The sequence below is a fragment of the Natrix helvetica genome (genome assembly GCF_964273705.1).
Source record: "Natrix helvetica genome assembly, chromosome: 2".
NCBI classification, from domain to species: Eukaryota; Metazoa; Chordata; class Lepidosauria; order Squamata; family Natricidae; genus Natrix; species Natrix helvetica.
In genome coordinates this window covers 127,657,539-127,685,224 of record NC_138552.1, presented here as the reverse complement: position 1 = coordinate 127,685,224, position 27,686 = coordinate 127,657,539, and the positions used below count along the sequence as shown (strand labels likewise).

At 36.1% G+C, this 27,686-nt stretch overlaps 3 protein-coding genes across 7 annotated transcripts in view; 2 read left to right on the top strand and 1 right to left on the bottom strand.

Moving 5' to 3' along the window:
• Nucleotides 1-821, top strand: part of VPS54 (VPS54 subunit of GARP complex) — a 43,047-nt gene extending 42,226 nt beyond the window's left edge. Inside the window, exon 24 of the mRNA XM_081941581.1 lies at nucleotides 409-821. Within this exon, the coding sequence (XP_081797707.1) occupies nucleotides 409-514 (106 nt within the window). The 3' untranslated portion in view covers nucleotides 515-821. The remainder of the gene's footprint in view (nucleotides 1-408) is intronic.
• Nucleotides 1-27,686, top strand: part of WDPCP (WD repeat containing planar cell polarity effector) — a 368,266-nt gene that overhangs the window by 95,596 nt on the left and 244,984 nt on the right. The window lies entirely within an intron of this gene.
• UGP2 (UDP-glucose pyrophosphorylase 2) lies at nucleotides 1,349-27,685 on the bottom strand. 3 transcript variants are annotated; one of them, XM_081941582.1, is made up of 10 exons: nucleotides 27,563-27,685; nucleotides 20,427-20,554; nucleotides 18,691-18,798; nucleotides 16,553-16,738; nucleotides 11,314-11,447; nucleotides 10,107-10,404; nucleotides 9,022-9,219; nucleotides 8,076-8,318; nucleotides 6,161-6,265; nucleotides 1,349-2,302 (listed from the first exon to the last, which is right to left on the bottom strand). In XM_081941582.1, exons 1-10 carry the CDS (start codon nucleotides 27,654-27,656, stop codon nucleotides 2,195-2,197), a joined length of 1,602 nt encoding a protein of 533 aa, XP_081797708.1. In that variant the 5' UTR covers nucleotides 27,657-27,685; the 3' UTR covers nucleotides 1,349-2,194. The 3 variants fall into 3 exon arrangements, with proteins under 3 accessions (XP_081797708.1, XP_081797709.1, XP_081797710.1); XM_081941583.1 differs by lacking the exon at nucleotides 27,563-27,685 and adding an exon at nucleotides 27,384-27,479; XM_081941584.1 differs by lacking the exon at nucleotides 27,563-27,685 and adding an exon at nucleotides 26,960-27,377.

Here is a 27,686-nt window from a genome sequence, read left to right as displayed (position 1 = left end):
ATATTTTCAAACAAATTATACATTTGAATGCACAAATGTATACTTTCAAAAAATGCTAAAACTCATTATTCTGTTGTTTTTTCTGGAGCGTTCCCCCATCTTGAAACCACATTAATAAGCTGAGGTTGGGATCATTTTGCAGTTGATAAAAACTAGATTTGGGTAGAAAAATTAGCCAAGTAATAGAAGGGACTCACAACTATTTTCCTTAAAAACTTTCTGGTAAGAACATGTCTAACAGAAGGTGATGCTGTCTGTTTACTAAGTGCTTTATATTCTAATAGTTACCAGCATAAAACATAAGATATTAGAACAAATGGATTAGGTCTCAACATATATTTTAAATGGCATCAGCATCTACATGGTTTGAAAATGTATTTCCTGCATGTTTATTTCTGTTCTGCATAGATTGGTTACAGCTGATGTAGCTTTTTACACTGGAAACCTTCAAGCACTGAAAGGGCTTCAGACTCTCGATTTAAACATGGCTGAAATCTGGGAACAGAAGAGGTGACTAACAACTTGCCACTCCACATTGGAATGATTTCTTCTTTGCAAAAGATGGATTCTTGCAAACTGAAGAAGAAACTCTCTCGAAATGTGTTAGAACGTAGCTGTAGGAATGATTTGGGGAGAATCTTTTTGCAAGAAAAGCAACAGCAGTTCTTTGTGCAGTTTCTTCATTCTATCTGGAACCAGACTCAGGTTTCTTTGGACCAAATCCAAAAGAATTCATAGCTGTAACACAGCTGGTGTCTAGAGAGTGCTCTGTAAGTCTTTATATTAAAAAGATGCTTTGCATTTCCTCTAGTGCAATGAAATTCATGTGGTGTCTCACCTTATTTAATGATGGTACAGTTTGAAAATTCTTGCTGTTGAAATCTTGAAAATGTTTTCACTATAAAAGTATACTGTTAAAATTATTTTTTTACAGATGTTTCTATAAATTCTTGATTACTTACATAACTTTGGATTTGTTAAGGCGCAGTCACGTTCCAAAGTATTTTTTTTAATTGAAGATGTACTCTCATCAGGAAACAATATTTGAAATATTTCCTGTATCTTAAAATGAAGTTGTAAAGCTTGCCCAGTTCTTATATGGGCAAACTGGAAAGGCAGTTCAAGCATTGTTGTTTATTTAAGGAGGGTGATTACAAGAGTGTAAATTGGTCAGTTTCCATGTAACATTTACCTCCAAGTCTTTCCCACCCACACTCCAATTAAAATATTTCAAGGGTGCATAGAAATAAATATACCTATAAAAGCAACGGTATAAGGGGTATTAATTTATAACATTTTTAATGCTTTCAGGCTGGTACCTGCCTGTTATAAAGTAATAAAGTGCCTGTGTATTTCACCTCACAGCATTTTTATCTAAATCCAGTGAGTGCCTACTCTTGTGATGATTATGTACAACAATAGTCTACCATGTTTTGTGTGTCTATGGCTTTTTTCAAACAGGCATGCCTATCTGTTAACATTAGCAGAAATCACTGTCAATTGAAATAAAACTGTTAAAATGAATTATTTAACTTATTTCCTAACATTATTACCAACAAAAACTGATATCCAGCCCAGGGACTTGATATTTTTTATTTCAGTACATGTACAGATGTAGAATTCATTTCCTCTTTTGTCTCAGCACATTTTATTCTATTAATATGAGTATAATGAAGAAGGTAATCTGTTCAGTACTTAAAAGTAAACTAATGTTTTAAGTAGTAACAGTATAGATGAGGGATGAGAAATGATTATTCAAATGTTTCAGGTACCTTTTCTTTGGGTACACAGGATAAACAGTCAAAGTGAGGTACTGAACCATCCTGTGAAGGGGGGTGAGGTTGCTGTGAATAGCAGTTTGAATTACAGAAAGGCAAATAACATTCTAGACATACCTGCTATATAGTAGCAAAAAGTACTTCATAATGTAGGTGTATTTAATAGTTAACAGCATATTGTTTCGCAGCTTTTTCTGTTACAAGCAGTTCAAAAGTCAGAGTATCAGCAATATTGCACTTTAGATTATATTAATTAAATAACTATGTTATTTAAATGTTTGCCTTTCTTAGTTTTATCAGTTAAAAGGGATTACAGAAATAATACTGTAAGAACAGAAGAGAGTGATTGTATACAAATCTTAATGCCTATATATTCTTCCACTTGTGAAACTATATTATATGAAGTTCATAGCAGCTCAGTGGTCTAGGATACGAAGATTGCCCGAGACTATTTTGTTCTCCAGAACCGCTCCAGGGGGGATGTCAATCCTGTCACCATGGTTTGCAATAATTATGACAGTTCCCTATGGAAATAAAAAATAAAGTTCCAGTGAGCCTCCTAAAGATAAAATTCTAAATTTTAGTTTACATTTCATTAATTCTGAAGCGATCACATTTCATAAAATACTGATATTGAACTTCTTACATTTATCCTATAACATCTAACAAAAACGCCTGCTGTTTCATTACCGAAATTCCAACCATATGCATTAATGTCCTCTTTCACAGAACTGTCAGTTATATTTGAGAAATGTATATTTAATTGCAGTCACAAGATGCTTTCTAAAATTAGCAGAATTAGATCAGAATAGCTTTGAATATATCATATATCTGAATCCAAGATTGCATATATCTGAATCCAAGATTGAAGTTCACTAAAGAGACAATCATTATTATAACAGGAAAGATTTTATGTTCCCCAACCAAACTGCACAAGGAAATATTCTTGGCTTTTAATTGCCAGCCAGTTTTCCCTTGGGGCTCTGTTCCTGAGGGATGGACTTATACATCTTCAAGTTTTCAACCGCCTGCTCTGAAGCAACTTACAGCAGGCATATCTGATGAGAACCACCAATGCAGAACTTACAGGTTTTTTTCTTATTACATCTTCTTCACATTTTCTGAATTTCTGAACTGTTTCTCAACCCCCACTGAAATATCTCTGACCGGGATTTATTACTTTTGTCTACAACTAAGACTGTTTACATAATTAATTACTTCTGTACAGTGCTTTTTGTGTTCCTCTCTTAATTGCTCAATGTTTTACTCTTTTTGTTCCAGAAAAATGTAAAAATTCAAAACTGCAAAATGTATTTACAACAGCTAATTTGAAAAAGGACATTCCATACAAAAAGTGCCTTTTTTATCCTTTCTTCAAAAGGCAAAGAGAACACTGCTTTAATTTAAAACTATAAACAATGCCATTATACCATCACAGACACTGGCAAGTCTTAACACTGCTGCATTACCTTTTAACTAAGAAACAAAGGTCATATGTTTTGTAACAGCCTATAAAAAGGTCTATAACAATTTGCCACAGCCAACGTGCTGCAGGACAACTTGCTTGCAGGACAAGATTTAAACTAATATGAAAAATAGTGGAATACAATCATTTTAAAAAGCATGGAAAGGGAGGTTTACAATGAAATGTGAATTGCAAAAATTAAAACAATTATTTTAAATAATTAAATAGAATTGTTAAATTGTCCTGCAGCAAATTGTCCCACAGCCAGTTGATTGTGGTGAATTGTCCTGCAGTGAGTAGGCCGCAGCGCATTGGCTGTGGCAAGTTGTCCCATTCCATATAAAAAGTTCCATTGAACCCTAAAAGGCACATACTTGAAAAGTACTTGGGATATATGCTACGTTATTCAAGGTGGCGACATGCTCCTATTTCTCAGGTTGCTCTGAATGCTCAGAAGGGTTCAGCAACAAGTTCTACATGGCATGGGGCCAGATTACTCGAGGCAGCCCCTCTCCCCAGCTATATCTACTTGTCCTATCACAGTTGGCAGGAGAGGCATGTTATGAATCCATTTACAAAGGAATGTCATCTGGGGTTAGAATGGTCCTGACGCTGCTGGCCTTTCAGGAGGCTGTCAAGACATGGCTTTGTCATCATGCCTGGGGATCCAGTATTGGTATCAGATAATTGGGGATCCAATTGTTTTGTTAATCATTGTAAGGATTGCACTCTCCCACAAATTAAGTTTTAACTTTGTCTTTGTTTTCTGTTTTTAAGTATGTGAGCTGCCCAGACTCACCTACATGAAGTGAGCTGCTATATACATTGAATAAATAAACAACCCTCTCCTTTTCTCTAGAGGGAACCAGTATGTACCAGTTACTTCGAAACTTTCTGAAGCCAAGACACAGCGCAATTCCTCTATGAAACACAGTTAAAACTACTGTAGGTGCCAATTACAAGCAACAGAAGAGAGTAGAAACTAGCTTCCTAAGAAAGCTACTTCAGGTACCAAAATATGTTCCTAATGCTGCTCTCTAGATGCAGAATTTACAAAAATCAAAATAGAGAATTGGCTGTGTGCTCTCAAATTATGGCTAAAAGCTTGCATTTAGAGCCCCAATAAATATCCAATCAGATAATTATTACTCTTCTTGGAATATTACATAAATCCCACTCAATCAAATGAGATGCCGACACACTTGGAACAGTTCATGATATAGAATTTTTAAAAGGATTATACCAAGATGTCTTTAGAGCTAAATTGGGGAAGAGCTAATGCTATTTTAAGTCACCGTTGTACTTGGCCCTATTTACAAATGATAAATTTTTGGAAGCCCTATACACTATTTCATTTAAGGTCTTACCATTAGCAATAATAGAGGGTAAGAATTCCAAAATTCCCTATGTGGAGAAGTTCTGTCCCAGAAAAGTTGGGAACACTGAATCACAGGATCATAAGCTGCTATGTTGCCATTGTTACCTAGATGCACACAATAAGTTATTAACACCCCTTCTCAGTCCATTTCATACAGAAGAGTTCTATGTGCAGCAGCTTTTGGCCGTTTGCTGTTGGAAGAGTTTTATTAGGCCTGTAGAATCTGCATTGTTGACAGCAAGGTACAGAAGGTTACAAGCCGTTTTAGCATACAGTATGAGCAATTCTGTAATTTGTATTATATGTTGTATTTTTTAATTACGTCTGACCCATAATAAAATTTACAAGAAAGTTTTAAAACTATTCTAGTGTAATTATAGAGTTAAGAATGTTATTAATTTGGAGATACCTGTTTGCAGATTATTATTTTGTTTGCTTCAACAAGCTACATGCTACTCAACTTGACTGAACTAATTTGATCTGATTCCATTTTTACATTCTTCAACTCCTTTACATTTTTTCTTTTAACTACAAGAATAAGGAATGTTTATTTTAAGGAAATGTTTAGTTGAAATGGTATAAACGTAATGAATGAAATTCAGTTCTTAATTTGTGAATCTACCGTTTAGTATCTGTATAGTTTGATATGTTTAAAAGCTTTGTTTATGTCCATTTCCTTCATACTGTGTTATCTGTTTATATATCTGTTAAGTGTATTGAGTTTTCTTTTTTATTATTTCTTTCTTTTAATGTTTTAATTAGCTCTTATTGATTTTAATGAAGAAAAATTCTAGCATAAGATATTTTACATTTTTCAGAATATATAATAGAGAACAATTCAAACTGGGAGAAGCCCAGCCTCATTCCTCTGCTGCATACAATGGAAGATAATTGTTCTTAATTAATTCAATAAGATTTGGAAACAAAATTTTATTCTGTCAAGTCTGACATTAATGGCAGATACGATAAAACTTAACAACCCAAGTAGATAATCAGGATAAAGAAATTAAATAAGACATCTGCAACTGAGTTTAGAAGTCTTCTGGCACCTAAACAAATTGGATGCTAAATGGGAACAAGCAGAAATAAAAACAGCTTAAAATTTCAGAGGTAATATGATGAGATCTAGAAATGGAAAACCTACTTAAATCTTATTTCAACCAGCTCATAAATGAAACACTTTCTTTTCTTGCATACATATGCAGACACAGCACAAAACAAGCTTTTGAACTAGCTGTGCAAACTCGCAAAACATGTGACTACTTTAACAACTTAAAGTGAGGTGCTTCATCTGCACTTGCCATTCTGCACAAGAGTGCTTCTGACTAGTTTTGTGCAACACTATTTAAGTCATTGAAAATAGACGATTAACTAATTTTAAGTAATTACCAGATCCCCAATATCAAATGGATATTTTAAGAATGCATTGATGACTTCTAAAGTTATTGGCAGATTTTGTCAAATAGTGTTGCTTGAGAATGTAGCATTTCAAGTATATAAACATTTGGGATTGTTCTAAACTTAATCATATTGACCAACCTTTAATGCAACATGTTTCCCAAAAGTGACATCGCCTGAAACAGTTAGATGATCCAGTTCGAGCATATCTGGGATACTTTCAAATCTCCTCAGAAAATCTTGAACCTTAAAAAAAAAGAGAGAGAATGCAAAGCCTCAGGTTCAATATTTATGAAACTCACAACATGTAGTCAAAGACTTGTACTGCTAATTCTTAATTTGGAAAACACAAGCCCTAAGGAGGTCTCATAACTTTTGAATCTGGAACACAGCTTGATCTGCAGTTCATTGAAGGCCATATAGTGTCCACCACTATACCTTTGAGTTAATTTTTTAGTATTTCATATAGCTCTCTTTAATTGCCCTTGTTCTGATCCACATCTGATTACATGATAGTTATATTTTATTCACCTTAGCTGAATTTTATTTGTATCTCATCTTTATTGTTTTTACAAATAATTCAAGGTAGCAAATATATCCTCCTATTTTCTCCACAGTAACAATCCTATGACGTGGCTTGGGCTGAGAGAGAGTGATTGGCCCAAAGTCATCCACCTGGCTTTCATGTCTACGGCAGGACTGGAACTCATGTCTCCTAGTTGGAAGTCTGGTGCCTTAATCACTAGACCAAATTGGCTTTTGTCTGAATAAGAAAGTTGAGTGATTTAAGGAAGGCAAAACTATAATGAACAGGTAAAGAGGGAATGGAATACTATCTTTATAATCTTTAAGAATGTATTAGAATGATAATCCTAATTTTTAAAAAAACTTCAGGAAAAAACCCTATTAGAATGAGTGTGGGAAGGCGCAAATGTTACACGTCAGCCCCTAAAATCAAACTTTTAAAAGCTTTAGAATGCTAGGATAACTCTGGAAGATCATGGGCCTCAACTTGGCCTTACAATCTCCTGGAAGCTTGCAAGATGCTACTCAGTAGAAGGACCAGGGATGCTTGGTTTGGTTTGGTTTGGTTTGGGGGGGAGAGACAATGAAGTCACATGGGAAGTGGAAGCTTCTGGGAGGAAACTGCTACTACATTCTTAATATTTTCTAAATCAGGCCCAAATCTAATATATTCTAGGGTTACTGGGGATGGGCATGTGTTGCCCATCAATTTTTAAAGTGGCTTACTTGTGCTTAAAATACTTTAAATTGGTCTGTAAAATTGACTGCAATAAACTGGTCACAGAACAGTTAATAAGTTAACTCATATGTAGGCAAATCATTTTCAAACCAGTGAGAAACCCAGACAGTTGGAGAAGGCCGTTGCTGCCGCCTCCCCACTGTTATCACAGGCCAGACAGAGACAATCCAAAGGCCAGATATGGTCTGAAGACTGTAAAATGCCCAGGTCTAGGTTAACTAAATTTTGTGAAGCCTCTAGAGTCATCTGAGTAGTCTAGAAATTCACTAATTAAAAAACAATTCACACATAAAAACAACAAAGCAACAAAATTGTTATGAACAGTAATGTTACTACATTATATAGATGCAAACTGGCCTAGTGCACTAATTAATATCTGTAGATTGCAGAATTAGTTCTTTATGAGAATTATATTGTCACAAAACTTTTCCAATCAGATTAATCACTATCTTTAATCTTACTATTGTATTTTAATCTACTCAATTAGAGATCTGTTAGCCACTCAAGAGTCTCAGGATATATCTAAATCAAGAATTAAATATGTTACATGCAGTAACTGATATGATGCTTCAGTAACTGACCTCAAACACTAGTTTTGTACTGCTAGTACCAGAATGACTTGATAAAAATAGGTAGCAACTGCTGGATGATCATATGTAGAGGACATTTTAGGATACTATCAGTCTTACTCCTATTCTCTTAAGAGTGATTAGCAAGAGCTGTTTTTATTGGCTCATAGATTGAATGTCTGTTCCCACGCATAATCTTTTTTAATTCAATAATTATGTGTACCTTGGTGAAAGAGCTCCCCAGCTTGACCAATGGCACAGAAGGAAATTCCCGTTTCTCACTCATTGTTAGAGACCCAGCATTAAGGCTGTATAGGTTAGACATCACAAGTAGAAGATCAGACGTGGTCTTGACCGGCAAGAAACGGCTACGGGGAACATTTATTCCCAAAGAGTTCTCAAAACTTTTAATAGCAGCACCAACCGCAGTCTCCAGTTGAATAACATTTAGACCACCATCTAAAGTCTGGAAGAGAAAGTGTTCAAGATCATGGGATATGATAGCTAGCTGAGTTTTACAGATTCAATTCAATTCAAGTGAGCTTAGAAACTTTAGATTGCTGCCTGAAAGCAAAATGTCTCCAAAAAAAACATTCTAGTCACAGAGGATTTAATCAGTGCATATACAAGGCATTTTCTTCAGCCACCATGTTTTTGGGAAATGGGAAGCCAAGTTTTATCATACATCTCCCTGCCTGCCACAGTTTTCCAAACAAGCAAGGAACGTAAGTTAGATGTTATTGTTTCATGAATAAGTGTTGACAAGATCATGAAAATGAGCATAATTTCCCACTATGTTATCCTAAAGAGATGAAAATATTCCCTCTCTAAGAATCATTTTGTGATCTATAAAATGAAAATGGTACATTTTAAAGCTAGGTTTATCTGAAAAATGTTAAATGTGAATTTTAAATAAAAGATAATAAGAATTCCTCCAAGAATAATATAAACTAAAATTACAGAAACACTAAACATTATTAATGTGCTCTTGAAATACTTTTCCAGATTGATCTGATATACTTATAAATTCCTACAGATACTATTTTGAAGACAGGAGATGTATAAATGTAAATAGAATTTGAAATATCTCTCTGGTTGATCAGTTCAAGAGGATTCATAATGTTATTCTCACCAACGCAATTCCAGACTTCAATTATTTACAGGCTTACCTTTGGATTTACAATAATTTCCATATCAATAGCATTTTGCTCCTGCAGCCTCTTAATTGCAGATAGTGAAATCCACAGGTTGTTTGTGTTGAATATTTTGAATTTTGAAACAGACTTGAATTCATCGACATGTGCTTTTGGTACCTGAGCTATTTCAACTAGCCTCAGTTTGTTTTCATATTGTGTAAGCGTACCACCCTGCAAAAGTGAAGGTGGCCTTTATTAAATAGAAATCTGTCACAGTGCCTAAACAAATGTCTAGAGAAATGTATGGCTTTGGTCACAACAATTATTTGGTACCACTTGTTTCAGTGAGATCTAGTTGCAATTACTTTAGCTTTAGAAACCTACATATATTTTGCCATGGCATAATTTAGTCCACTGAAAGATTTAATATTGAACTAAAAGTTGGTTTTATTTTATTTTTCTCGCAGCAATGTAATGTAATTTTTATATATCTTTTTGGAACTATATTAAGTCCAATGGGATTCATTTCCCACACTGTTTTCCTTTATGCACTGTATTATGCGGGATACATCTTAAGAGGCAATGTAACTGCGTGCATGCATACTTTTGTTTTAAAAAAATAACACTTTTTTAAAAACCATATCTATTTTGGAAGTGGTCTGAAAAAAAAACAAAACATTTTTATTAGGTATCTTCCCAGTTAGCATGCTCTCAAATTGTGTCTTTCGTGATAAATACTTAGAAGAACCTCAATGGAGTGCAAAATAAATAAGCAAAAATAATCGATTTCATAGCTATGGAACATGCAATATAAAACTCTAAATGCATAATGTACAGAAACACTGTCAGCAGTGGAGGAAGGTAGAAAAGGAAATAGCATTTCCAGAGTGGGAATGTGTAACTAATGAATCTCTGTCAGTAAGAACGTGTCTTGCTTCCTGCCATAGGATGTGATCTGCAGATCTGGTTCACAGACCAAGAATGGGATGGGCGAAATACATTTCTAGAGGACAAATGTGTTGCAAATGGGGAATATAATAGATTTAGCAATCCTTGTCATTAAACTGAAGTATATCAATTTTATGTACAATGAAATCAACTGAATTAAATATTTTTACCTTCACATCTGCCCTTGTCTTATTGGTGACCTCCATAACAAATTCACATCTTTTTCCATTTGGCGAACTCATGAGATGATTTAGAATATAGAGATCAACAGTAGCCCCAAGATTATCTATGTTGGACACAAAAATATATTCCTTCCCATCTTCAATAAAAATATCTAGCAATCCAGAATTATAGAAACTTGCATAGATGTCTCCATGGCCAGGGGGATACCAAGCCTCTGTGTTCTCTCCTGAGTAAGATACATCTTTTGCTACTGGAAGTAAAGACTCCTTATTAATTCGAGGATACCTGGGGGAAAAAATTAAGCCCTCAGGGTAGCAGCTGAAACATTAGGTGAGGCACCGTTAAATCAATTCAATGTCTGGAAGGAACATCAATCATTAATTACTTATTATAGCACATTTATGAAACCAACAGCTCTTATGTAGCTTATAATTGAAAACTGTAATTAAAAAAAAATACATACAGCTCTAGAGTTACTTAAAAAAGGATCTAGGAAAAGCTGGTTTTCCATGGGGAACTGTAACCAATCACTTCAAATATCACAGAAAGCTAAGAGAAACCTGAGAAAAAAAGGATTTCAGCTATTCAATTTAGCTGAAACCAGAAAACCGTAACAGCAAAATATAATGAATACACGGCATTATTATTATTCTCTGACCAAATGCAGCTTTTCACATGAGGGGACAGTGTATTAGAAAATGGAATCCATAAACATAAAGAGAAGAATTTTCTCAAAACACTCATTCTCTCACCTACATGTCATTTACAATTCTATTCATTGTAGTTATATAACAGTCTTCTTTGTAATTTAAAAATTCATGCTTAAAGCCTATGTAAAAGATTGAAGATTTTTATTGCTACTATTTACATAACAATTGGCCTCCTTAAATGCTATTTCTTCTGCAACTACATAACTTTTAGTGTAAGAGCTGCCATGGTGCAGTAGTTAGAATGCAGTACTGCAGGCTATTTCTACTGCCTGCCTGCAATTTAGCAGTTTGAATCTCAACAGGCTCAAGGTTGACTCAGCCTTCCATCTTTCCGAGGTGGGTAAAATGAGGACCTGGATGTTTGGGGGCAATATGCTGATTCTGTAAACAACTTAAAAGAGGGCTGTAAAGCACTGTGAAGTGGTATACAAGTCTAAAGGCTATTGCTAAGCTATTGCTATTATTAAAATTGAACTATAAATACCTGCTTTGATTAAAAGTGTAGATTTTCACACCACTGTGGCTGTATTTCTGCAAGATTTTTTTTGTATCTTCATCAGTGTTGAATGAATTCATCAGAACTAGAGGAACATCTGTATTGTAAGTCTTATTTAGATGCTACAAAAAGGAAGTATTAGTTTAAACAGTTCACTATCATGAAAGATATCTAATGTTCAAGAGCTATTAAACATGCGTATTTTCAAAACAACAGTTAATCAACTGGAAAAACAAACACATAGGCTTCTAATTTAAATAACAGCTAATGCTAAAACAATTCCTATATAACTCCCATATTCCAGCAAAGCAATTTGATACAGTTAAAATAGTCACAAAATTTAATCATCTAATTTAATCAATCAAGGGCTTTGTATACTAATGGTGATGCTTAACCCTGTAAAAATAAATGAATCCCTTATGCCAAAAATTTAATTTGAATCATCATTAAATATATTTCTTACTAAATATACTAACTGCAAAGTTCTTTGAAAAATCTGTCTCATGAAAATGAAAATGAAGATCTTCCAAAAGACAAATGACTTAAATTAACACTTCGTGTGTTACCATTTTTATATGCTAAGTGCTTTTCACATTACCAATACGGAATATACAACTTCATCATCACATAAATCAGACATGGAGTTATTTTGTGGTGCAGTTCGATTGTTATATAGTAAACAAGCTAGAAGTCTTTATTTAGTAGCAATTTTTCTTTTGAAGATCTGCAACCGTTTAAACATATTTGTGATATGGGAAGATGGATGATTAGCTACAGATTCATATTCACAGACACATATGCACACACATCAGCTTAACTGGAATTGATTGGTGTGGAGAGCATTACTAGTTTCTAAAGACTGCATCAGGCAGTAATAATGGAAAATATTACATCTATCTGGCCCACTAGAAAGGGAAGAAAGGGTATGTATAGAGATTCCATTGATTAGATTCTCATCTGGTGGGACCACAAAAACGGGTCTTGCTGATGGCCCCTTCCTTACAGAACTTCTTTCCTCCTGAGGCAAGGTTGCCTCACACACACACACTTGCTTTTCATGGGCATGGTAACCACAAATAGATCAAGTGGCTGATTTAATTGTACTGTTGTTATCTTGGGGAGGGAGGGGGTTGAAGTGGTTTTTTTATTTATAATGGAATTTTAAAATTTTGTAAGCCACCCAAAGTCACCATATATTAATCAGGTGGCTATGTAAATTTGTTAAATAAATAAATAAATGCTGCTTAATTGCCATTAGCCGCTTACAAGGAAAATGATGTACTCCATCATTTTCATCAGCTGCCAATAATTGTTGGGTTTGGTCATGCAAAAATATAATATTGGAATATCATATGGAGAACAGTTCTCCTAATGAGGTGGTACAAGCTGGTAGTATTGGAATATAATTTTGAAAATGGAAAAGGAAGAACATGTAGAACAAAACTGCTAAGAGTCACTCAATTGTGAGATGGGCGGCATATAAATTTAACAAATAAAAAATATTAAGTTGTATGTTATAATACCGCCTCATCCATATTTGTCAACAGAGAATGAAACCCTGCTGTTCATTACGCCTACTTTCTCCTAGACAGCTAATTAGTGGCATTGTCTAGAATAGCCTTTTACCAAGTTTCTCTTCACCAATTTATCTTTACCAATTCTGTCTTCAATGTTCATAATAAACGTTAAACTGCCTGGTTTCATTCATATTTTAGTCATATCCAAATTCCACTACAGTACTGCAAAAAGGTATTCATCGGGACCCGCTATTAAACATACAAAAATTAATCGGTCCAGAATATATCAATCAGGCTGGGAGATGTGGCTTTTTCTATGGTAGCTTTCTGATTCAGAAATGTTCTCAATCATCTACCACTTATAAGCATTATCTCCTATTACTTATTGTGTTTCCGCTTAAGACACTTTCCCTCAGAAAATAGAGGAACACATACCAGAAGTATTTCACCCCCCTCTTCAACCCACAGCTTATAAATTATTTTTAAACTAATGATAATGTAAAAAAAAAACCAAAGGAACTGGGGATGGGGAGTAGTAGAATGAAAAACCATGTTCACGTTCTTAGTTATAAAATTAGAATTGTTTACTGAGTAAAACCTTTCAATGCATAAATAGCTATCCCTAATTAGGAAGAATGGCAAATATAGGCCAAGTGTTTATGGAAACTGCAGAGAGCAACTACCGTATCTGAAGAGGAATTTCCTTTCTTCCTTGTAAAGAATGTCTTTCCTAACTTGATGCATACAACAATATATGTACATTATCTAAAGTTATGTTTCCTATTTTGAAAATACTTTTATCTGTATGAAAACGGAAATATTTCCAACCTACAAATGTTTTTCAACATAGTTGCAGCAACATAGTTGTTGTCTATTCCTCTATTAATTTATAAGCTGGCTCAAATATTCTTCAGTACGGAGGGCAGGACATAAATGCAGTTTGATGTGGTGGTTAAGGCTAGAAACAGAGAGACTGTGAGTTTTAGTCCAACATTAGGCACGAAGGCAATCAGATAGCATTGGGCAATCACTCTGTCTCAGCCAAAGAAGGAGGCAAGAGCCAGCCACTTCTGAAACTTGCCAAGAAAACAGCAGAGACTGACTCGAAGGCACTATGTGCAAAAGCAACATTTATGCATGAAAGGTTTAAACAGCAAGTTCAATAAGAAAACTGTCTAATAAATCCTAGTTTCTTTTTAAAGGTTTTACAGCATTTACTTGGCATTTTAAAACTATCAAAGATGATACCAAAAAAGCATAGGAAATGGGAAATAAACAATGATTGAAGCCTTTACTAAGACTTTGCCATCAACCTTGTTTCTAAGGGAGGGCATTTTTAATATATTTTTTTAAAAAAACTTTATTTGCCAATTCTAGAAGGGCCAGGAGGATTGAAAGCTTTCATAAAAATGCCAAAGATGCTGTCAGATGCTGTCACGATGCAAGCAGCACCACTTTCTAATATGTATGCAATGTTATGATGTATATACAAAAGAGGTACATCATGCTGCAAAAGTGCAAATCATCATTTACTCCTCCCCCATCACAAACAAGATCTTTTTTTTTAGGTCAACACATTGAAGTTAATTGAAAACTGACAAGATGGCTCACCTACTAGTATTGGTGCCAGTAACTGTCATGCTTTGGTTCTTTGAACTAATTCAGCTTTATTATCGCAACCTCGTAACAATCAAGCCTGGACAGCGTACTTTCCTCATAAGCCACTCTTTTTTTTCTCTTTTTTCCTGCCATTTGAAACACTACATTCTTGAAAAGCTTACACTGTATTTGAAACAATGCAGTCAGCAATCACTGCCTTTCAAATAATAATTACAATTGGAACAAGTGAAACTAATATATGAATTGAACCCCAGCACTTTTTACATGTTCCTAAAAAAGGGGATGCTCCATGTGACTGCCCAGTCCTTTCACTGATACTTCCCCCTCCTTGCTCCACCCAACTCCATACAATGAATGGAGTTCAGAAAGGTAATCCTCAAAGCTATTTGCTCAATGTGATCACTCTGTTTGAGTGAAAGAATACCCACAAATACAATCTGCTGTCAATCTATTCCATTTTCAAAGTTCTCATTGGGCCTTGTCTACAGAGAGTACTCGAATTACCACTCAATCCACAATCCACTTTAAAATGCAATCATTGGAATGTGGTTCTGCAAGTTTGTGCTTTGAAGATCCAATCTGCCGAATTCCATATAATTGCTGATTGTAGGCAATTCATACAATCAAATTGAACACGGCATGGAATGGACAGCAGGATCAATAATATTTTCAATTTCTTTTTTTTTTTACACAATGAGACACAGCAGCCAAAACATACCGTATTTTTAAGAGTATAAGACCCTCCGAAGTATAAGATGCACGTAGCTTTTGGGAGGAAAACATGAAAAAAAATCTACCTTTGCTTCTGCCTCCAAGCAATTAGCCTTGCAGCAAACAGCTAGTTTCAGTTTTAGTTCAGCCTGATTAGCAGAAGAAAAAACAATCTGCCTCTGCCTCCCAGCAATTTGTCTCCTTGCTGCAAACAGCCAGTTTCAGTTTCAGCACAGCATGATTAGCAAAAGCAGCTGATTGTCCCTTGGCCTCCCGACTATCAGCTGTTTCAGGCTTCAGAGATTGCCATAGCTTATTGCCGCCTCCACGCCACATTTTTGGCATCTACATCCCGTTTTCAGTCTCTGCATGCCCTGTTTTTGGCCTCCATGCACCCCATTTTCCGCGGGATTGCCTATTGTCTGGGCAATCCCTGCAGCCTGAAACAGCTGATCATCGAGAGGCCGATCCAACCGACAATCAGCTGCTTGTGCTAATCAGGCTGTGCTGAAACTGAACCTGAAACAGGCTGTTTGCTGTAAGGAGGCAAATTGCTGGGAAGCAGAAGCCAAAGGGTGGGGGTCGGTGGATGGGTGGGGCTACATTTGGTGTATAAAACACACCCAAATTTTCACCCTCTCTTGGGTGGGAGAGTGTGTCTTATACTCCAAAAAATAGAGTAAATCTTTTCCAAAAACTCTTGGACCAATGCTATCCTTAACATAAGCAACACCACCTCAAATTCATTATGGCATGAAAAGTCATCTAGTGTCTACCATAAACTTCTTGAAGGAAGCTTATGGTATTGCTGCTTTAATGACCAAATGGGTTAATAAGCCCTAGTGTACAACATTACTACTTGCCTCTAACATCAATTAATGTTTCATGGCGACATGTGGGGATCAAGGGCTATTGGCATTGATAGCAGCGTGACTGCCTCTGAAAGCCATCTGCTGGGAGATTAGTGGGCTTTCTTGTGCAGTTGATTGGCCATTGTGAGAACACACTGCTGCATCAGATGAGCCAATTGGATCAGGGATCCAATTCAGCAGAATTTATGCTTATGTTATGTTCACATAGCTTTTGGAATGGTAGTGACAAAAAAAAAGAAATTTTTTCAGTACTCTTAATGTTTTATTCCAATTTGCTCTCAGGTGCTCTTTTACAAGTAATTATATGCTAAAAAGTAATGATGCATCAATATGAGGTAACTAGAGTGATTGTAAGATTCTTGAAATAGACAAAAAAATAGATTTCAGCATAATGCAAGTCACCTTTCCCACTGAGATTTTAGTGTTTTGCATGGGGTCTCTGTGAACGATAGCCACAGATTTTATGACAATTATTTAACAAGGAGAACCCACATATATGCTACTCACCTCAATCTGTTGAACTGTTAAATCCAGGAATGTATTCTCATTCCGAACACCAATGAGACTTTTGGGGCCTTTACATCCCATACTGGTGCCCAAGCCACCATTAAGTTTCACCACAACTAACTTGTTCAAAGCTGAAGCAATGCTATCAGGTATTCCTCTTGCTTTTATCTTCTCATATGGCTGTATCTGAAAGGAAGGCAACAGCGATAAGCATGTTAGAATAACTCTATACAGTTTACAGTATGTTATTTTAAAGTAGAATTGCAAAATAAAACATGCAGTAAAAATTTAAATTTTGGTTTTGGTTACACAAGACAAAATTTTCATCCAGGCAGCATTGCAGAATTGTCTATATTGGTGAAAGCAATCCAAAGACTGGTTGCTGTTCTTCCCAACCACTGTGTTTGGAATCTTGAAATACTCTCTCCCCATTTGCAAGCAAGTTTTTAGATTAAGTACCATGTTTCCCCGAAAATACGACCTATCCCGAAACTAACGCCTTGCCACATTTTTCGCGTGGGTAAAAATATAAGCCCGCCCCTGAAAATAAACCCATTGGACAGTCTTCCCCTCCAGCCAGGCAGAGCACCGCTCATTGACATAGCACTATCCCGAAAGCGCCAAGCCACAGGAGCCAGGGGGGAAAGGCGCTCACATTGCTTGCTGCCTTCACCGCTAGGTTGGGGAGTGGCGTTCTGCCTGACCGGAGGGGGGAGTTGCCAGCCAGCTGCTCCCTTGCGAGCGGGCTCACGAAGAGCCGGGCACAGCCTCAGGGGCGAAGCAGCCATGAGGTGACAACACTCACCAGCAGCCACCCAGCAAATCCCCTCTCCAGCCAGGCAGAGCGCCATTCATTGACCTAAGGGGTATCACTAAGGCGCCAAGCCACGTGGCGCTCTGCCCGCCCCCCAGCTCTCACAGCTTGGCACATTCAGGATACCCCCTAGGTCAATGCATGGAGCTCTGCCCGGCTGGAGAGGGGGTTATGCGAGCGCCTGTTCCACCCCCAGCAAACCTGCCTCCGAGCCTCACCAAGCCCTTGCGCAGCTCTCCCAGGGCACCACCGCCCGCCACCGCCACGCTCCAAGCATAACTTCCAAACTCCAAAACTCGGCTGCCGAGTCTTCCAGCATCAGCCGCTCTAGGAGTGTTCTCTATAGCTGCTGGAAGACTCTCTGTCCAGAAGACTCTCTGTCCGGCAGCTGGCCCACCATAGAGAGCACTCCTAGAGCGGTCGATGCTGGAAGACTCGGCAGCCAAGTTTTGGAGTTTGGAAGTTATGCTCGGAGCATGGCGGCGCCCAGCAGCAGTGCCCTGGGAGAGCTGCACAAGGGCTTGGTGAGGCATGCTTGCTGGAGGTGGAACAGGTGCTCGCGCAACCCCCGTCTCCAGCCGGGCAGACCTCCATGCACTGACCTATGGGGTATCCCAAATGTGCCAAGCCGCAGGAGCTGGGGGACGGGCAGAGCATCACATGGCTTGGCGCCTTAGTGATACCCGCTAGGTCAGTGAATGGCGCTCTGCCCGGCTGGAGAGGGGATTTGCCGGACAGCTGCTCATGAGCATGGTTACCTCATGGCTGCTTCGCCCCTGAAGCTGTGCCCGGCTCTTCGTGAGTCCGCTCGCAAGGGGCCAGCCACCCAGCAACCCCAAAGCAATAAGGGCTCCCTGATAACATATTTCATGAGGCAAAAGAAAATAAAACCCTGTCGTATTTTCGGGGAAACACGGTACTGAGTGGCTGCAGAAGTAAAACTTGGTAGTCAAAACTAATTCAATAAATCTTATTACAAACATACATTAAATGCCAGTACATTGAACATACAAACATACATTGATGTTTTAGGAACCTTATATATTTGTTACTCTAATTCCTGGACTGATTTTTTTTAGAAGCCCCCGTTAATGACTCAAAGATAAGTGACAGACATTGTCGATGATAGTGACATTTCATCTTTAGGCAAACTGATATCCTGATACTTCATGGTTGTTGGCTTTTATTCCTTCAAATCAAAACCCAATTCCTTTGTATTGCTTGGGGTGAACTTCTTCAAAATCCCTGGGTAAGTCAGAATATGATACTTAAAAAACAATGAGATCCACAAGAAATTGGTAATTCACATCAAGCTGCAACTTACAGAATCTTCTGGAGGTCTTTGAATCTTTCCCCAGTCCACTGATGGTCCTTTTTGTTGTAAGAATCTGTGAAAGAGCTTTTGAAATCCTTCCAGGTCCTTTTTAGTGTGCTGAAAAAGGCAATTGAAGCAGGTTTTAACTTCTGCTAAGCCTTATGCAAAACAGAGATATAAAATTATTGTAAAATGTGAGGAAACAGAGCCATTTCTCTTTCATTTTTGAGGGGGGAAATTGGAAATGTTGCATAAAATTAAAATAAATCAATACTTATTTTAGCATACTGTTGTATATGTTATACAGTGTAAAATATACCATAGCTCACTTGATTTGGCCATGGAAATATTGTTTATTAAATTTATATGCTGCTTATCTCACTATCTAGAGTGAATAAAGCTGAAAAATATAGTTCATTTAAGCAATAATTATAAATTTCTTGTTTAGCAAACACAAGTGGATCTGTCAACTTGATCATTAAGGGAACCAATCACTAAGTGAAATGATGATTCTAATTATCTTACTCTAGTTTTGCTTTGCTTTACAAATCTGTGAAAGCTGTAAAATGCACTCATAAGGCTACTTTTTTATCATTATTGTAACTGCAAATGGCCTCTAAACAAGTTATAGAATTATTAGTTACAAGTTCTAAACAAGTTATAGAATTATTTCAAAGTATTTGTAATTTTTTATTTCAAATAGAGAAAGGCTACATGTTACTAGATTATTAAAAATGTAGCCATCTTTTTATATCCTTAGAAGAAGCAGGCAAACAAAACACAGAAAAGGAATTATCAAAGATACATTAATGCAAAGAAATCAATATATTAGATTCTATGCTTCACTGTCTCAAACAATGTAGAAGGCAGTAATTTTTAAAAAGCTAAAAAAAAGAAAGGCATCCAAGTCTCAAAATATACTTTTCCATATGTATATATGCATATATGTAATCAGCTTATTTTTCTGAACTGGAATACAATATCATCATTATCAGCAGTTTCTATTTCTATGTCTTTGTTTTCATCATTTGCAAGTATTGTTGGAAACTGAAGATATCACTGTAATGAGGAAAACTATCCTTTTGCTAGTTTATTTCTGGGATATGAATATTTTCAAATATGTAACAATTACTTGCATACCTAAACAATTTGTATACCATTTTTTTTAAAGCATTGTTTCCTCTTTTTTCTATTTCTCCCTCCCATTGCTATGAAAGACAAAGTGAATGCACAAGAATTTTCTTCCCAACAGTTATTGCACTAACCATCATAATTTTTTAGCATTTCACATACACATGCTAAACGCTTATGATATGCACGTATATACATATACACTCCTCAAAATTCACTTGATATACCTTTATTTATAAAAAGTTTTTATGTATCTATTAATTTTTGCCACTCTACCCTATTGTTAGAGTTGTCATGCTTGCCAACTGCCATCACTGTGTAATAATCAAGAAGTATCAACAAAAGATAACAAAGGTACGGAAGGCAAAACAGATAAACACAAAAAGTATAGAAAAAATATATTTTATTATGAATCAACTAATCTATCCCAAAATGGAAAGAATGCATAGAAAACTTCTAACTTACATTGTTTAATATATGTAGTCCTAAAGGGGACATTATGTTTAAGAACAACAAAGCTCTTTTACAGCTGCCACATATATATCCCAAAATTCTGAACATTACAAAAACAGGATCTACTCAAGAACATACTGTAATTTTGTTTTAGTCCTAACCTGTACTTCATTTTGTGGTGCAGTTCCAAGTATTTTATCCAATTCCGTTTTCATAGAATATTCCAGTTCTTGCCTAATAGCTTCCTGGAATGGGGAGGTACCAGCCTGAGACATCGCTTTGCTAAAATCTTAAAGAAACAAATAAGAAACAATTTTCATAGGCATCACAGAGAGAGCAAAATCCTTAACAATGAAACATGTTAAACTGTACTGTACTTAAAAGCAGCATGTATTATAAAAAATATTTTGTACAATATTTTAACAGATGCCACATATTCTTGCATTTTGCTAGTCAACCAATGGGCCAAATGAGGGTGCATTCCACTTTTGTGCTTGTTATTAGCTAACTAGTGATGGAAAAAATCCCCAAATAATAGCTAGTCTTTTTCTAAATTGTCAGGCTATTCTGTAGTTGAACAGCTGAGCATTACTGATTTGCCAAGCAATACAATCTTCCTTTCACAAAATTATGTCATACAAAAAAAAATAGAAACTTGCTGATAAACTCTAGTCATTTTTCTGTATTCCTCAGCTCCCTCTCTTTTAGTGCTTTCTCGTTCAGGGGTTCAGTGACTACAAAACAACATGAATTGCTGCATATTTCTTACCTGCACTTACAGAACTTTAGTTTTAAGGCACTTATTTTACACATGCAAAAAGAACAGAGGAAGTATCCGTTATTAGGAGGTTATACTTTTAAGTAGAAGATTCTAGATAAGGGGGGGGGAGGGAGAGGATCTGATAATCCTTCACCATTAAACAGGAAATTAGTCAAAACCAGGTGTCATACAGCACAGAAACAATCCAAAATATCAACCATCATAAATCAGCAGTCGCATTTTCTTTAATTTTTTAAAATTTGTATGTTAAAAAAACAAAACACAGTGATTTGCTTTTCCCTAATGTACTATAACATATCAAAATTATACTACAAACTTTAAGGTAACTAACTCTTCATTGTGAAAATAAATAAATAAATAAACCTTCAGAACTATTCAGTTTCAACCCATTCAGTTGAAGTTATCTGTCTCCCTGTTTACCTCCATCCAAACTACATGGAAAAATGATTTTAAAATGCAGTTGGCTCTGTCTGGTTAAATGGTTTATAAAAAGAACTGTACAATTCATAATGAATATCCCAATCAAATTCTAAGGTGACTCTAAAAACATTGCCAGTTACTGTTGGAATTAAGAAATTGTGTGTCTCACAGCTTACAGGACAACAACCAGGTGTAAACCCTAAAGCAACTATATAAAATCACAGTAGCTTATGTATCTTGGGTTATTATTGTAACTACTCAAGTCAGAACTGTTGAAAAATGCACATACTAAAATTCAAAATTTACAAAACTGCTTAGGAACACAATATCAAATTAACTGATTATATTTATCAGGGTCCATATTGTTGTTGTTGGTTCAAAAATATACATTTTTCAGGACTGTATAATAACCTATGTTTTCCAAATCTGGAAAGTTCTCAATGTACACATTACTTTTTTCTTTCTTGCTACGCTTATTTCTTTTAATGAAGCACTATATTTTGCAATTCTAGTTTTTTTTACAACTGACTGAGTCAGACTGAATCAGCAGATTACTTTAAAATAATTGATAGCATTAGAAAAAACATGATTATTTTTGCATTAAAACTAGAGTGTTGGATATAAATACCACTTTATAATGCCTTGGTAAGGCCACACTTGGAATATTGCATTCAGTTTTGGTCGCCACAATGTAGAAAAGATATGGAGACTCTAGAAAGAATGCAGAGAAGAGCAACAAAGATGATTAGGGGACTGGAGACTAAAACATGAAGAACGGTTGCAGAAACTGGATGTCTAGTTTAATGAAAAGAAGGACTAGGGGAGACATGATAGCAGTGTTCCAATATCTAAGGGGTTGTCACAAAGAAGAGGGAGTCAAACTATTCTCCAAGGCACCTGAGGGTAGAACAAGAAGCAATGGGTGGAAACTAATCAAGGAGAGAAGCAACTTAGAACTGAGGAGAAATTTCCTGGCAGTTAGAACAATTAATCAGTGGAACAGCTTGCCTCCAGAAGTTGTGAATGCCCCAACACTGGAAGTCTTTAAGAAGATGTTGGATAGCCATTTGTCTGGAACGGTATAGGGTTTCCTGCCTAGGCAGGGGGTTGGACTAGAAGACCTCCAAGGTCCCTTCCAACTCTGCTATTGTATTTGTATTATAAATGTTATTTTAACTTACCCAACATTATTGGTAATAAAAAGAAACTCCCAAGGAAGTACAGTACATTATTACTCACAGAGAACTGATTTTTTTTCTACATACAGGTTCTGCTTTTCTTAATTTTAAGACTATTCCAGTTCAGCATAAAAGCATTTCCAGGTTTTGTGATAACAGCCTAAAGCATTTTTAAGCTATTTGTAAATAGTTTTAACTTGCTTAACAAGTTTCCTTATATTAGAACACATATATTTTCCTATTTCAATTATGTCATACAGCTTTGTCGTACAGCCATACATTCTGTCATACAGCCATTTTAAACTTAATAATAAATGATCAGCTTGTTTTCAGATTGCAAAAATGCAATTGCTTAGTATTTTAACTGCACTGATTGCATATGTCACATACTAATGAATCATGCTCCTCATTATAAAGATAGATTTCTTCCCCAAGATGATGCCTTCCACATTTGTTAGATTTCCGGCTCTCAAGATAGCTAGACATGCTGGGAGTTGAACAGCCTTTCCTGCTTCTGGGCTGTGAAAGGCTGGTTTTAAAAGGGTACATTCATTAGCTTTGGAAGCAGGTTTACTATATTCATACTTGAAAATGGTTAGGGGGAAACACCTATAAAGTATATTATGTAAATCTATCCCAATTTAGAAAAGAAACATTTAAATTCAACTGCAGATGTCACAGTGAATACCTTTAGTTCTGTTTTGGGTAATGAAATGTACTTTAATTTCATTGTAAGTAGAACCAGCTTTATTTCTTAGTAGCTACACAACAGATTTATGCCCCCGTGTCACAAAAATAACCCTGGAAGTTACAACCGCCTGATAAAATGATCTCAGAACGAGGTTTGCAGCCTTCCCTGCTGCTTTTGGCAACTGCATGTCTCATTTCCAATGTAGCAATAAAACGATGACACCCTCATTGCCCGATAGGATTAGCAAATGTAGTGATGCAGGCAAGTAAAAAAGTTTGAACAAATCTGGGAAGAAAGACTTGCTATGTCACAGCTATTGCAAAAGTTAACACTGTACTCAAGAAAATATAGATTTTTTAAAAAATATGTCCTGGTTTTATACCCAGACAGTGGAACTCAGGTACAAACAAACAAGGAAAGAACTCTCCAATCATCCTGCATTTAGTAACAAGCTCTTGAGAATAAAACAAAAGGAAAGTAGTATCTTGAAGAACTAATTTTGAAATAAATAATAAATAATTGTGAAACACAGAAAATTAAAGATTTCTATCTCTTTTAGAGATCCCATATTCAGTCTGCTTTATCTATTTCCAGATCATAAGGAAAGAACTGGCACAGCTCATACTGCAGCTGAAATTCTGAAGGTATTTCTAATGGAGTCAACTGGATAGCAAAGCAGTATGTCTCCAATCAAAAGTTCAAGACATTTTAGTGCTTTTAGTGCCATTCTTTATACTTAGTGAAAGGAGCCAGGACTAAATTGGACAAGGGAAAGTTATGCTACCTTGACTTTTTAGTTAAAATGAAGTTATATGACTCCTTTCTACAGCCTTCAAATACAACTAAATTGTGAACAAAGAAACTACTTATTATAAAACTCTGCCTTTCTCAAAATCCATTTTGAATCTTGTTTTCCTACTAAACAAACCTGCACTTTGATAAACATTGCATGAAACAAGATTTTTTTACATTCACACCTGTAAGAGAAGGAAACAGGTACAGTATACGGAAGTACTACAAGTACTACAGTACTATGCTAATCAGCCTGGTTTATAGTCTAGCTTGTAAAAAACACAGCACAGGTTGATATTTCTGACTCTATGGTGATTTTAAGTGGACCCCAAAGGAAGGATACAGAATTACAATGCATGAGATGGGCAGGGCGGGTGGCTGAGGTGGGGTGGGGAAGGAAAACAATGGTGAGGCTAGAGAAAAGAAAGCATACACCTAGTTACACTCTAGAATTGTTTGGTCAGACTAGGGACAGATAACCCAAAATTGGATTAAATATGCATGCTGGGCTTCAATTATCAAAATCTTTTGCCATGATTCATGCTAATTGGGACAGATGGGAGCTGAAATCTGGTCACATCAAGTTCTGTATCACTGCTGTAAATTTTATTCAAATGTATTCAAATTAAGTAAGCAGATAGAAAAGCACATCTTGCCATATTAAAAGTACAGAATCTATCTGGGACTGAGGGATACCCAAGGATGAGAAAATAAAAGTATGTATCTAGAAGAGATGTAAGGAACATGACAAGGATCATAGCTGTATTTACAGTATATCTCATGGTACAGAATCTGAAACTGGGAACCAGTAAGCTACTTTAAATATAATTAGGTGGATAGTACTATCCTTTTCTCTTTTTGTTTTTACTTAAACAGACAGCACATGGACTATTGCTCTAGAAGGACAGAATCCAAGTTCTCTTGGACAGGTGGGTAATGTCAACAAAATACTCCATTCCATTTTAATTTAATTCTACTTTAAACAGATTTGCTTAATCCATTTTAAATATATACTGGTAGTTATAATCTACAGAATATAGATTTAGAAATTCTACTATGTACCTACATAATTTGCTTTAGAAATTTATAAGAAATTATGACTGGATTATGTATTGCTGAAAGATGTTCAATATTATTCCTGTGCAGCATGACCTCTTCAATTCTGCCACTTTCCTGTTAATAATAGAAATACATGGACCACAGACTTTAGATCCACTATTAAACATTTAAACATCAGACCTGAATGCAGTAATATGGGGGGAAATCCAGCATATGTACTGGCTTTAAGTATTTTAGATTTATCATTTTATTCAGTAAAATAAATTCAATAAAATTATTTCACATAGACAATGCTTTTTAGTTTTAACCTAATTAGAGTGGCCTAGATTTGCTAAATGATAATGTGATTTTTTAGCAAAGCTTATCTTTGATAATGTGAAAAACTTAGCAAAAGGATAGAAAGCTATAGTGTGCTAAATCCCTTTCCACAACCCAAATTCATCCTAAAATTGCATGCCAAAATTTGGGGGACAAAAGAAAAGTAACATTTTATTTTGCAGTAACAAAATGGGGAAAAAGTGTGTAAGATATTGCATACATTCATTAAAAAGAAAAGTAAGATCTACTGACCTTCCACTAAAAATGCTAGATAGTACAGAAAAGTACCTTGTTACATTCTGGCCACAAAAGTTTAAGATTATATTAACAATTACTAATACTTAATCTCTGTTTACAACAACATAAATAATCTATGAATATAGGAGAAATATAAAAAATACCATCTCCAATCAAGACTACCTTTTAAGTGAGGCATGTTGTATTATAAAACAGACACATTTAGAAAACATAATGAAATCCATTTTTATACAAAATGGCCTCCTCCAGTATTGGACTTAAAAATAGCAACACCAAATGTTAAAATAGCATTTATTGGTTGGGGGTGTTTTTGTTTTGCTGTGTATTTATTAGATCACTTTCAAGGAGTCTATTTTATGAGTCAGTCATGTCAGTACTACTCAGCTTTTCGTTCAGTCGTTACCAAGATTATTCTGTATCTATAATCCACCAGGTATATTCACACTCCACTGGCATAGATAGTAGTACTCAGAACTAAACTGCTACCTGGTTTTCTATATATTGCCTATTTGAAATAATCTACATACTTCCTTTTCTAATACTGAAGGCGTCATATATTTGGTATGTGGCATGAAACAGAGATGAGATTATTTCGGTGAAACAACACACTATTCAATTATTTCCTTGTAACAGCAATGCATCAGTCATCAAGCTAAAATGTTTGCTTGTGGGCAATTTCACAATATAGGGTTTTCAAACCACGTATACAGACATGCACGGCCATAAAATACCTAGGAGAAATGGTGCTTTAATAACCACTTATGTCAGTATGTTAATGGGAGGCCAGCTGATAAACTATTCAGTACAGACCCTTCTTTAATTTACCAGACTCCGGGCAAGCAGCTCCAACTGCCTGTCTAGTTTTAGTCTTTTTTTAACATTTGGAGAAAGAGAAGGAATCCTACTCACATATTCCCCCTCCCACACACATACACACACATTCCCCCCTCTCTTTCTCACACACACACACAATGGTAGAGACTGGCAATGCTTTGCTATCACCTAAGCAACCCTCAAAACAAGAGAATTGCTGACTTAAAATCCAACTGATACCCCTTTTAAACAGCCTCTAATCATTACCATCCTACCTCGGTAGCTGCCTGTGAGCCACAGCACAGCCCTTTTTAAACACACACACAGAGCGACAAACCTCAATGCAGCTTCTGGCACTACAGAACTTTACATGTTTACACTTACCTTTTGCAAATGATGACATTTTGTATCTTTATGAAAATAAATACTCTTCTTGTATAAATATAGAAAAATTAAGACACTACCTCCTTCAGAATATGCCACAAAAGCTCAGAAAAATAAGAGCTTTTTTTTTCTTTTAAGTGACTTCTCTCCTGATATAGCAGATACTTCCTTCACTGTTATTCAAAATTTACATACCGTCAACACAATGCTCTCTTAGAAAAAAATAAAAGTCCTAATCATAATCGTTTTAGCTACCCTCCCCGTAAAAAAATGATTTTCATCAGGAGTTTATCCCCGATTGTTCCCTGCTCTCTTCCTATACCTATCTTCAGAAATAAATGACTCCGAGAAACTGTCTTCAAGGTAAAAACCTAAGGATTTAAATTTCATCAATGAAAGAGGAGGGTCAAAAACTGTGCCTCACCACCACCCTTGTCTCCTCCCCCTTCTCCACCACGGAAACGCCTGGCTGCTGCAGAGATGAGAGTGGCTGACACCATTTTCCCACCCACCCCTCCACCGGGCTCCTCCTTTCCTGGGAATGGACTGGTTTCCTTTAAAAGGCAGGATTCCTTAGGACCACCTACAACAGTGACGGCTAACCTTTTTCTTGTTGCGGGCCGAAAGTACGTGCGCACACACACACCAACACTCCCGCATGCCAGCATCCATAATGCAATGCGCAGCCTCTGCGCATGCGCCCCCCACGAATCTTTCCCCGCGTGGC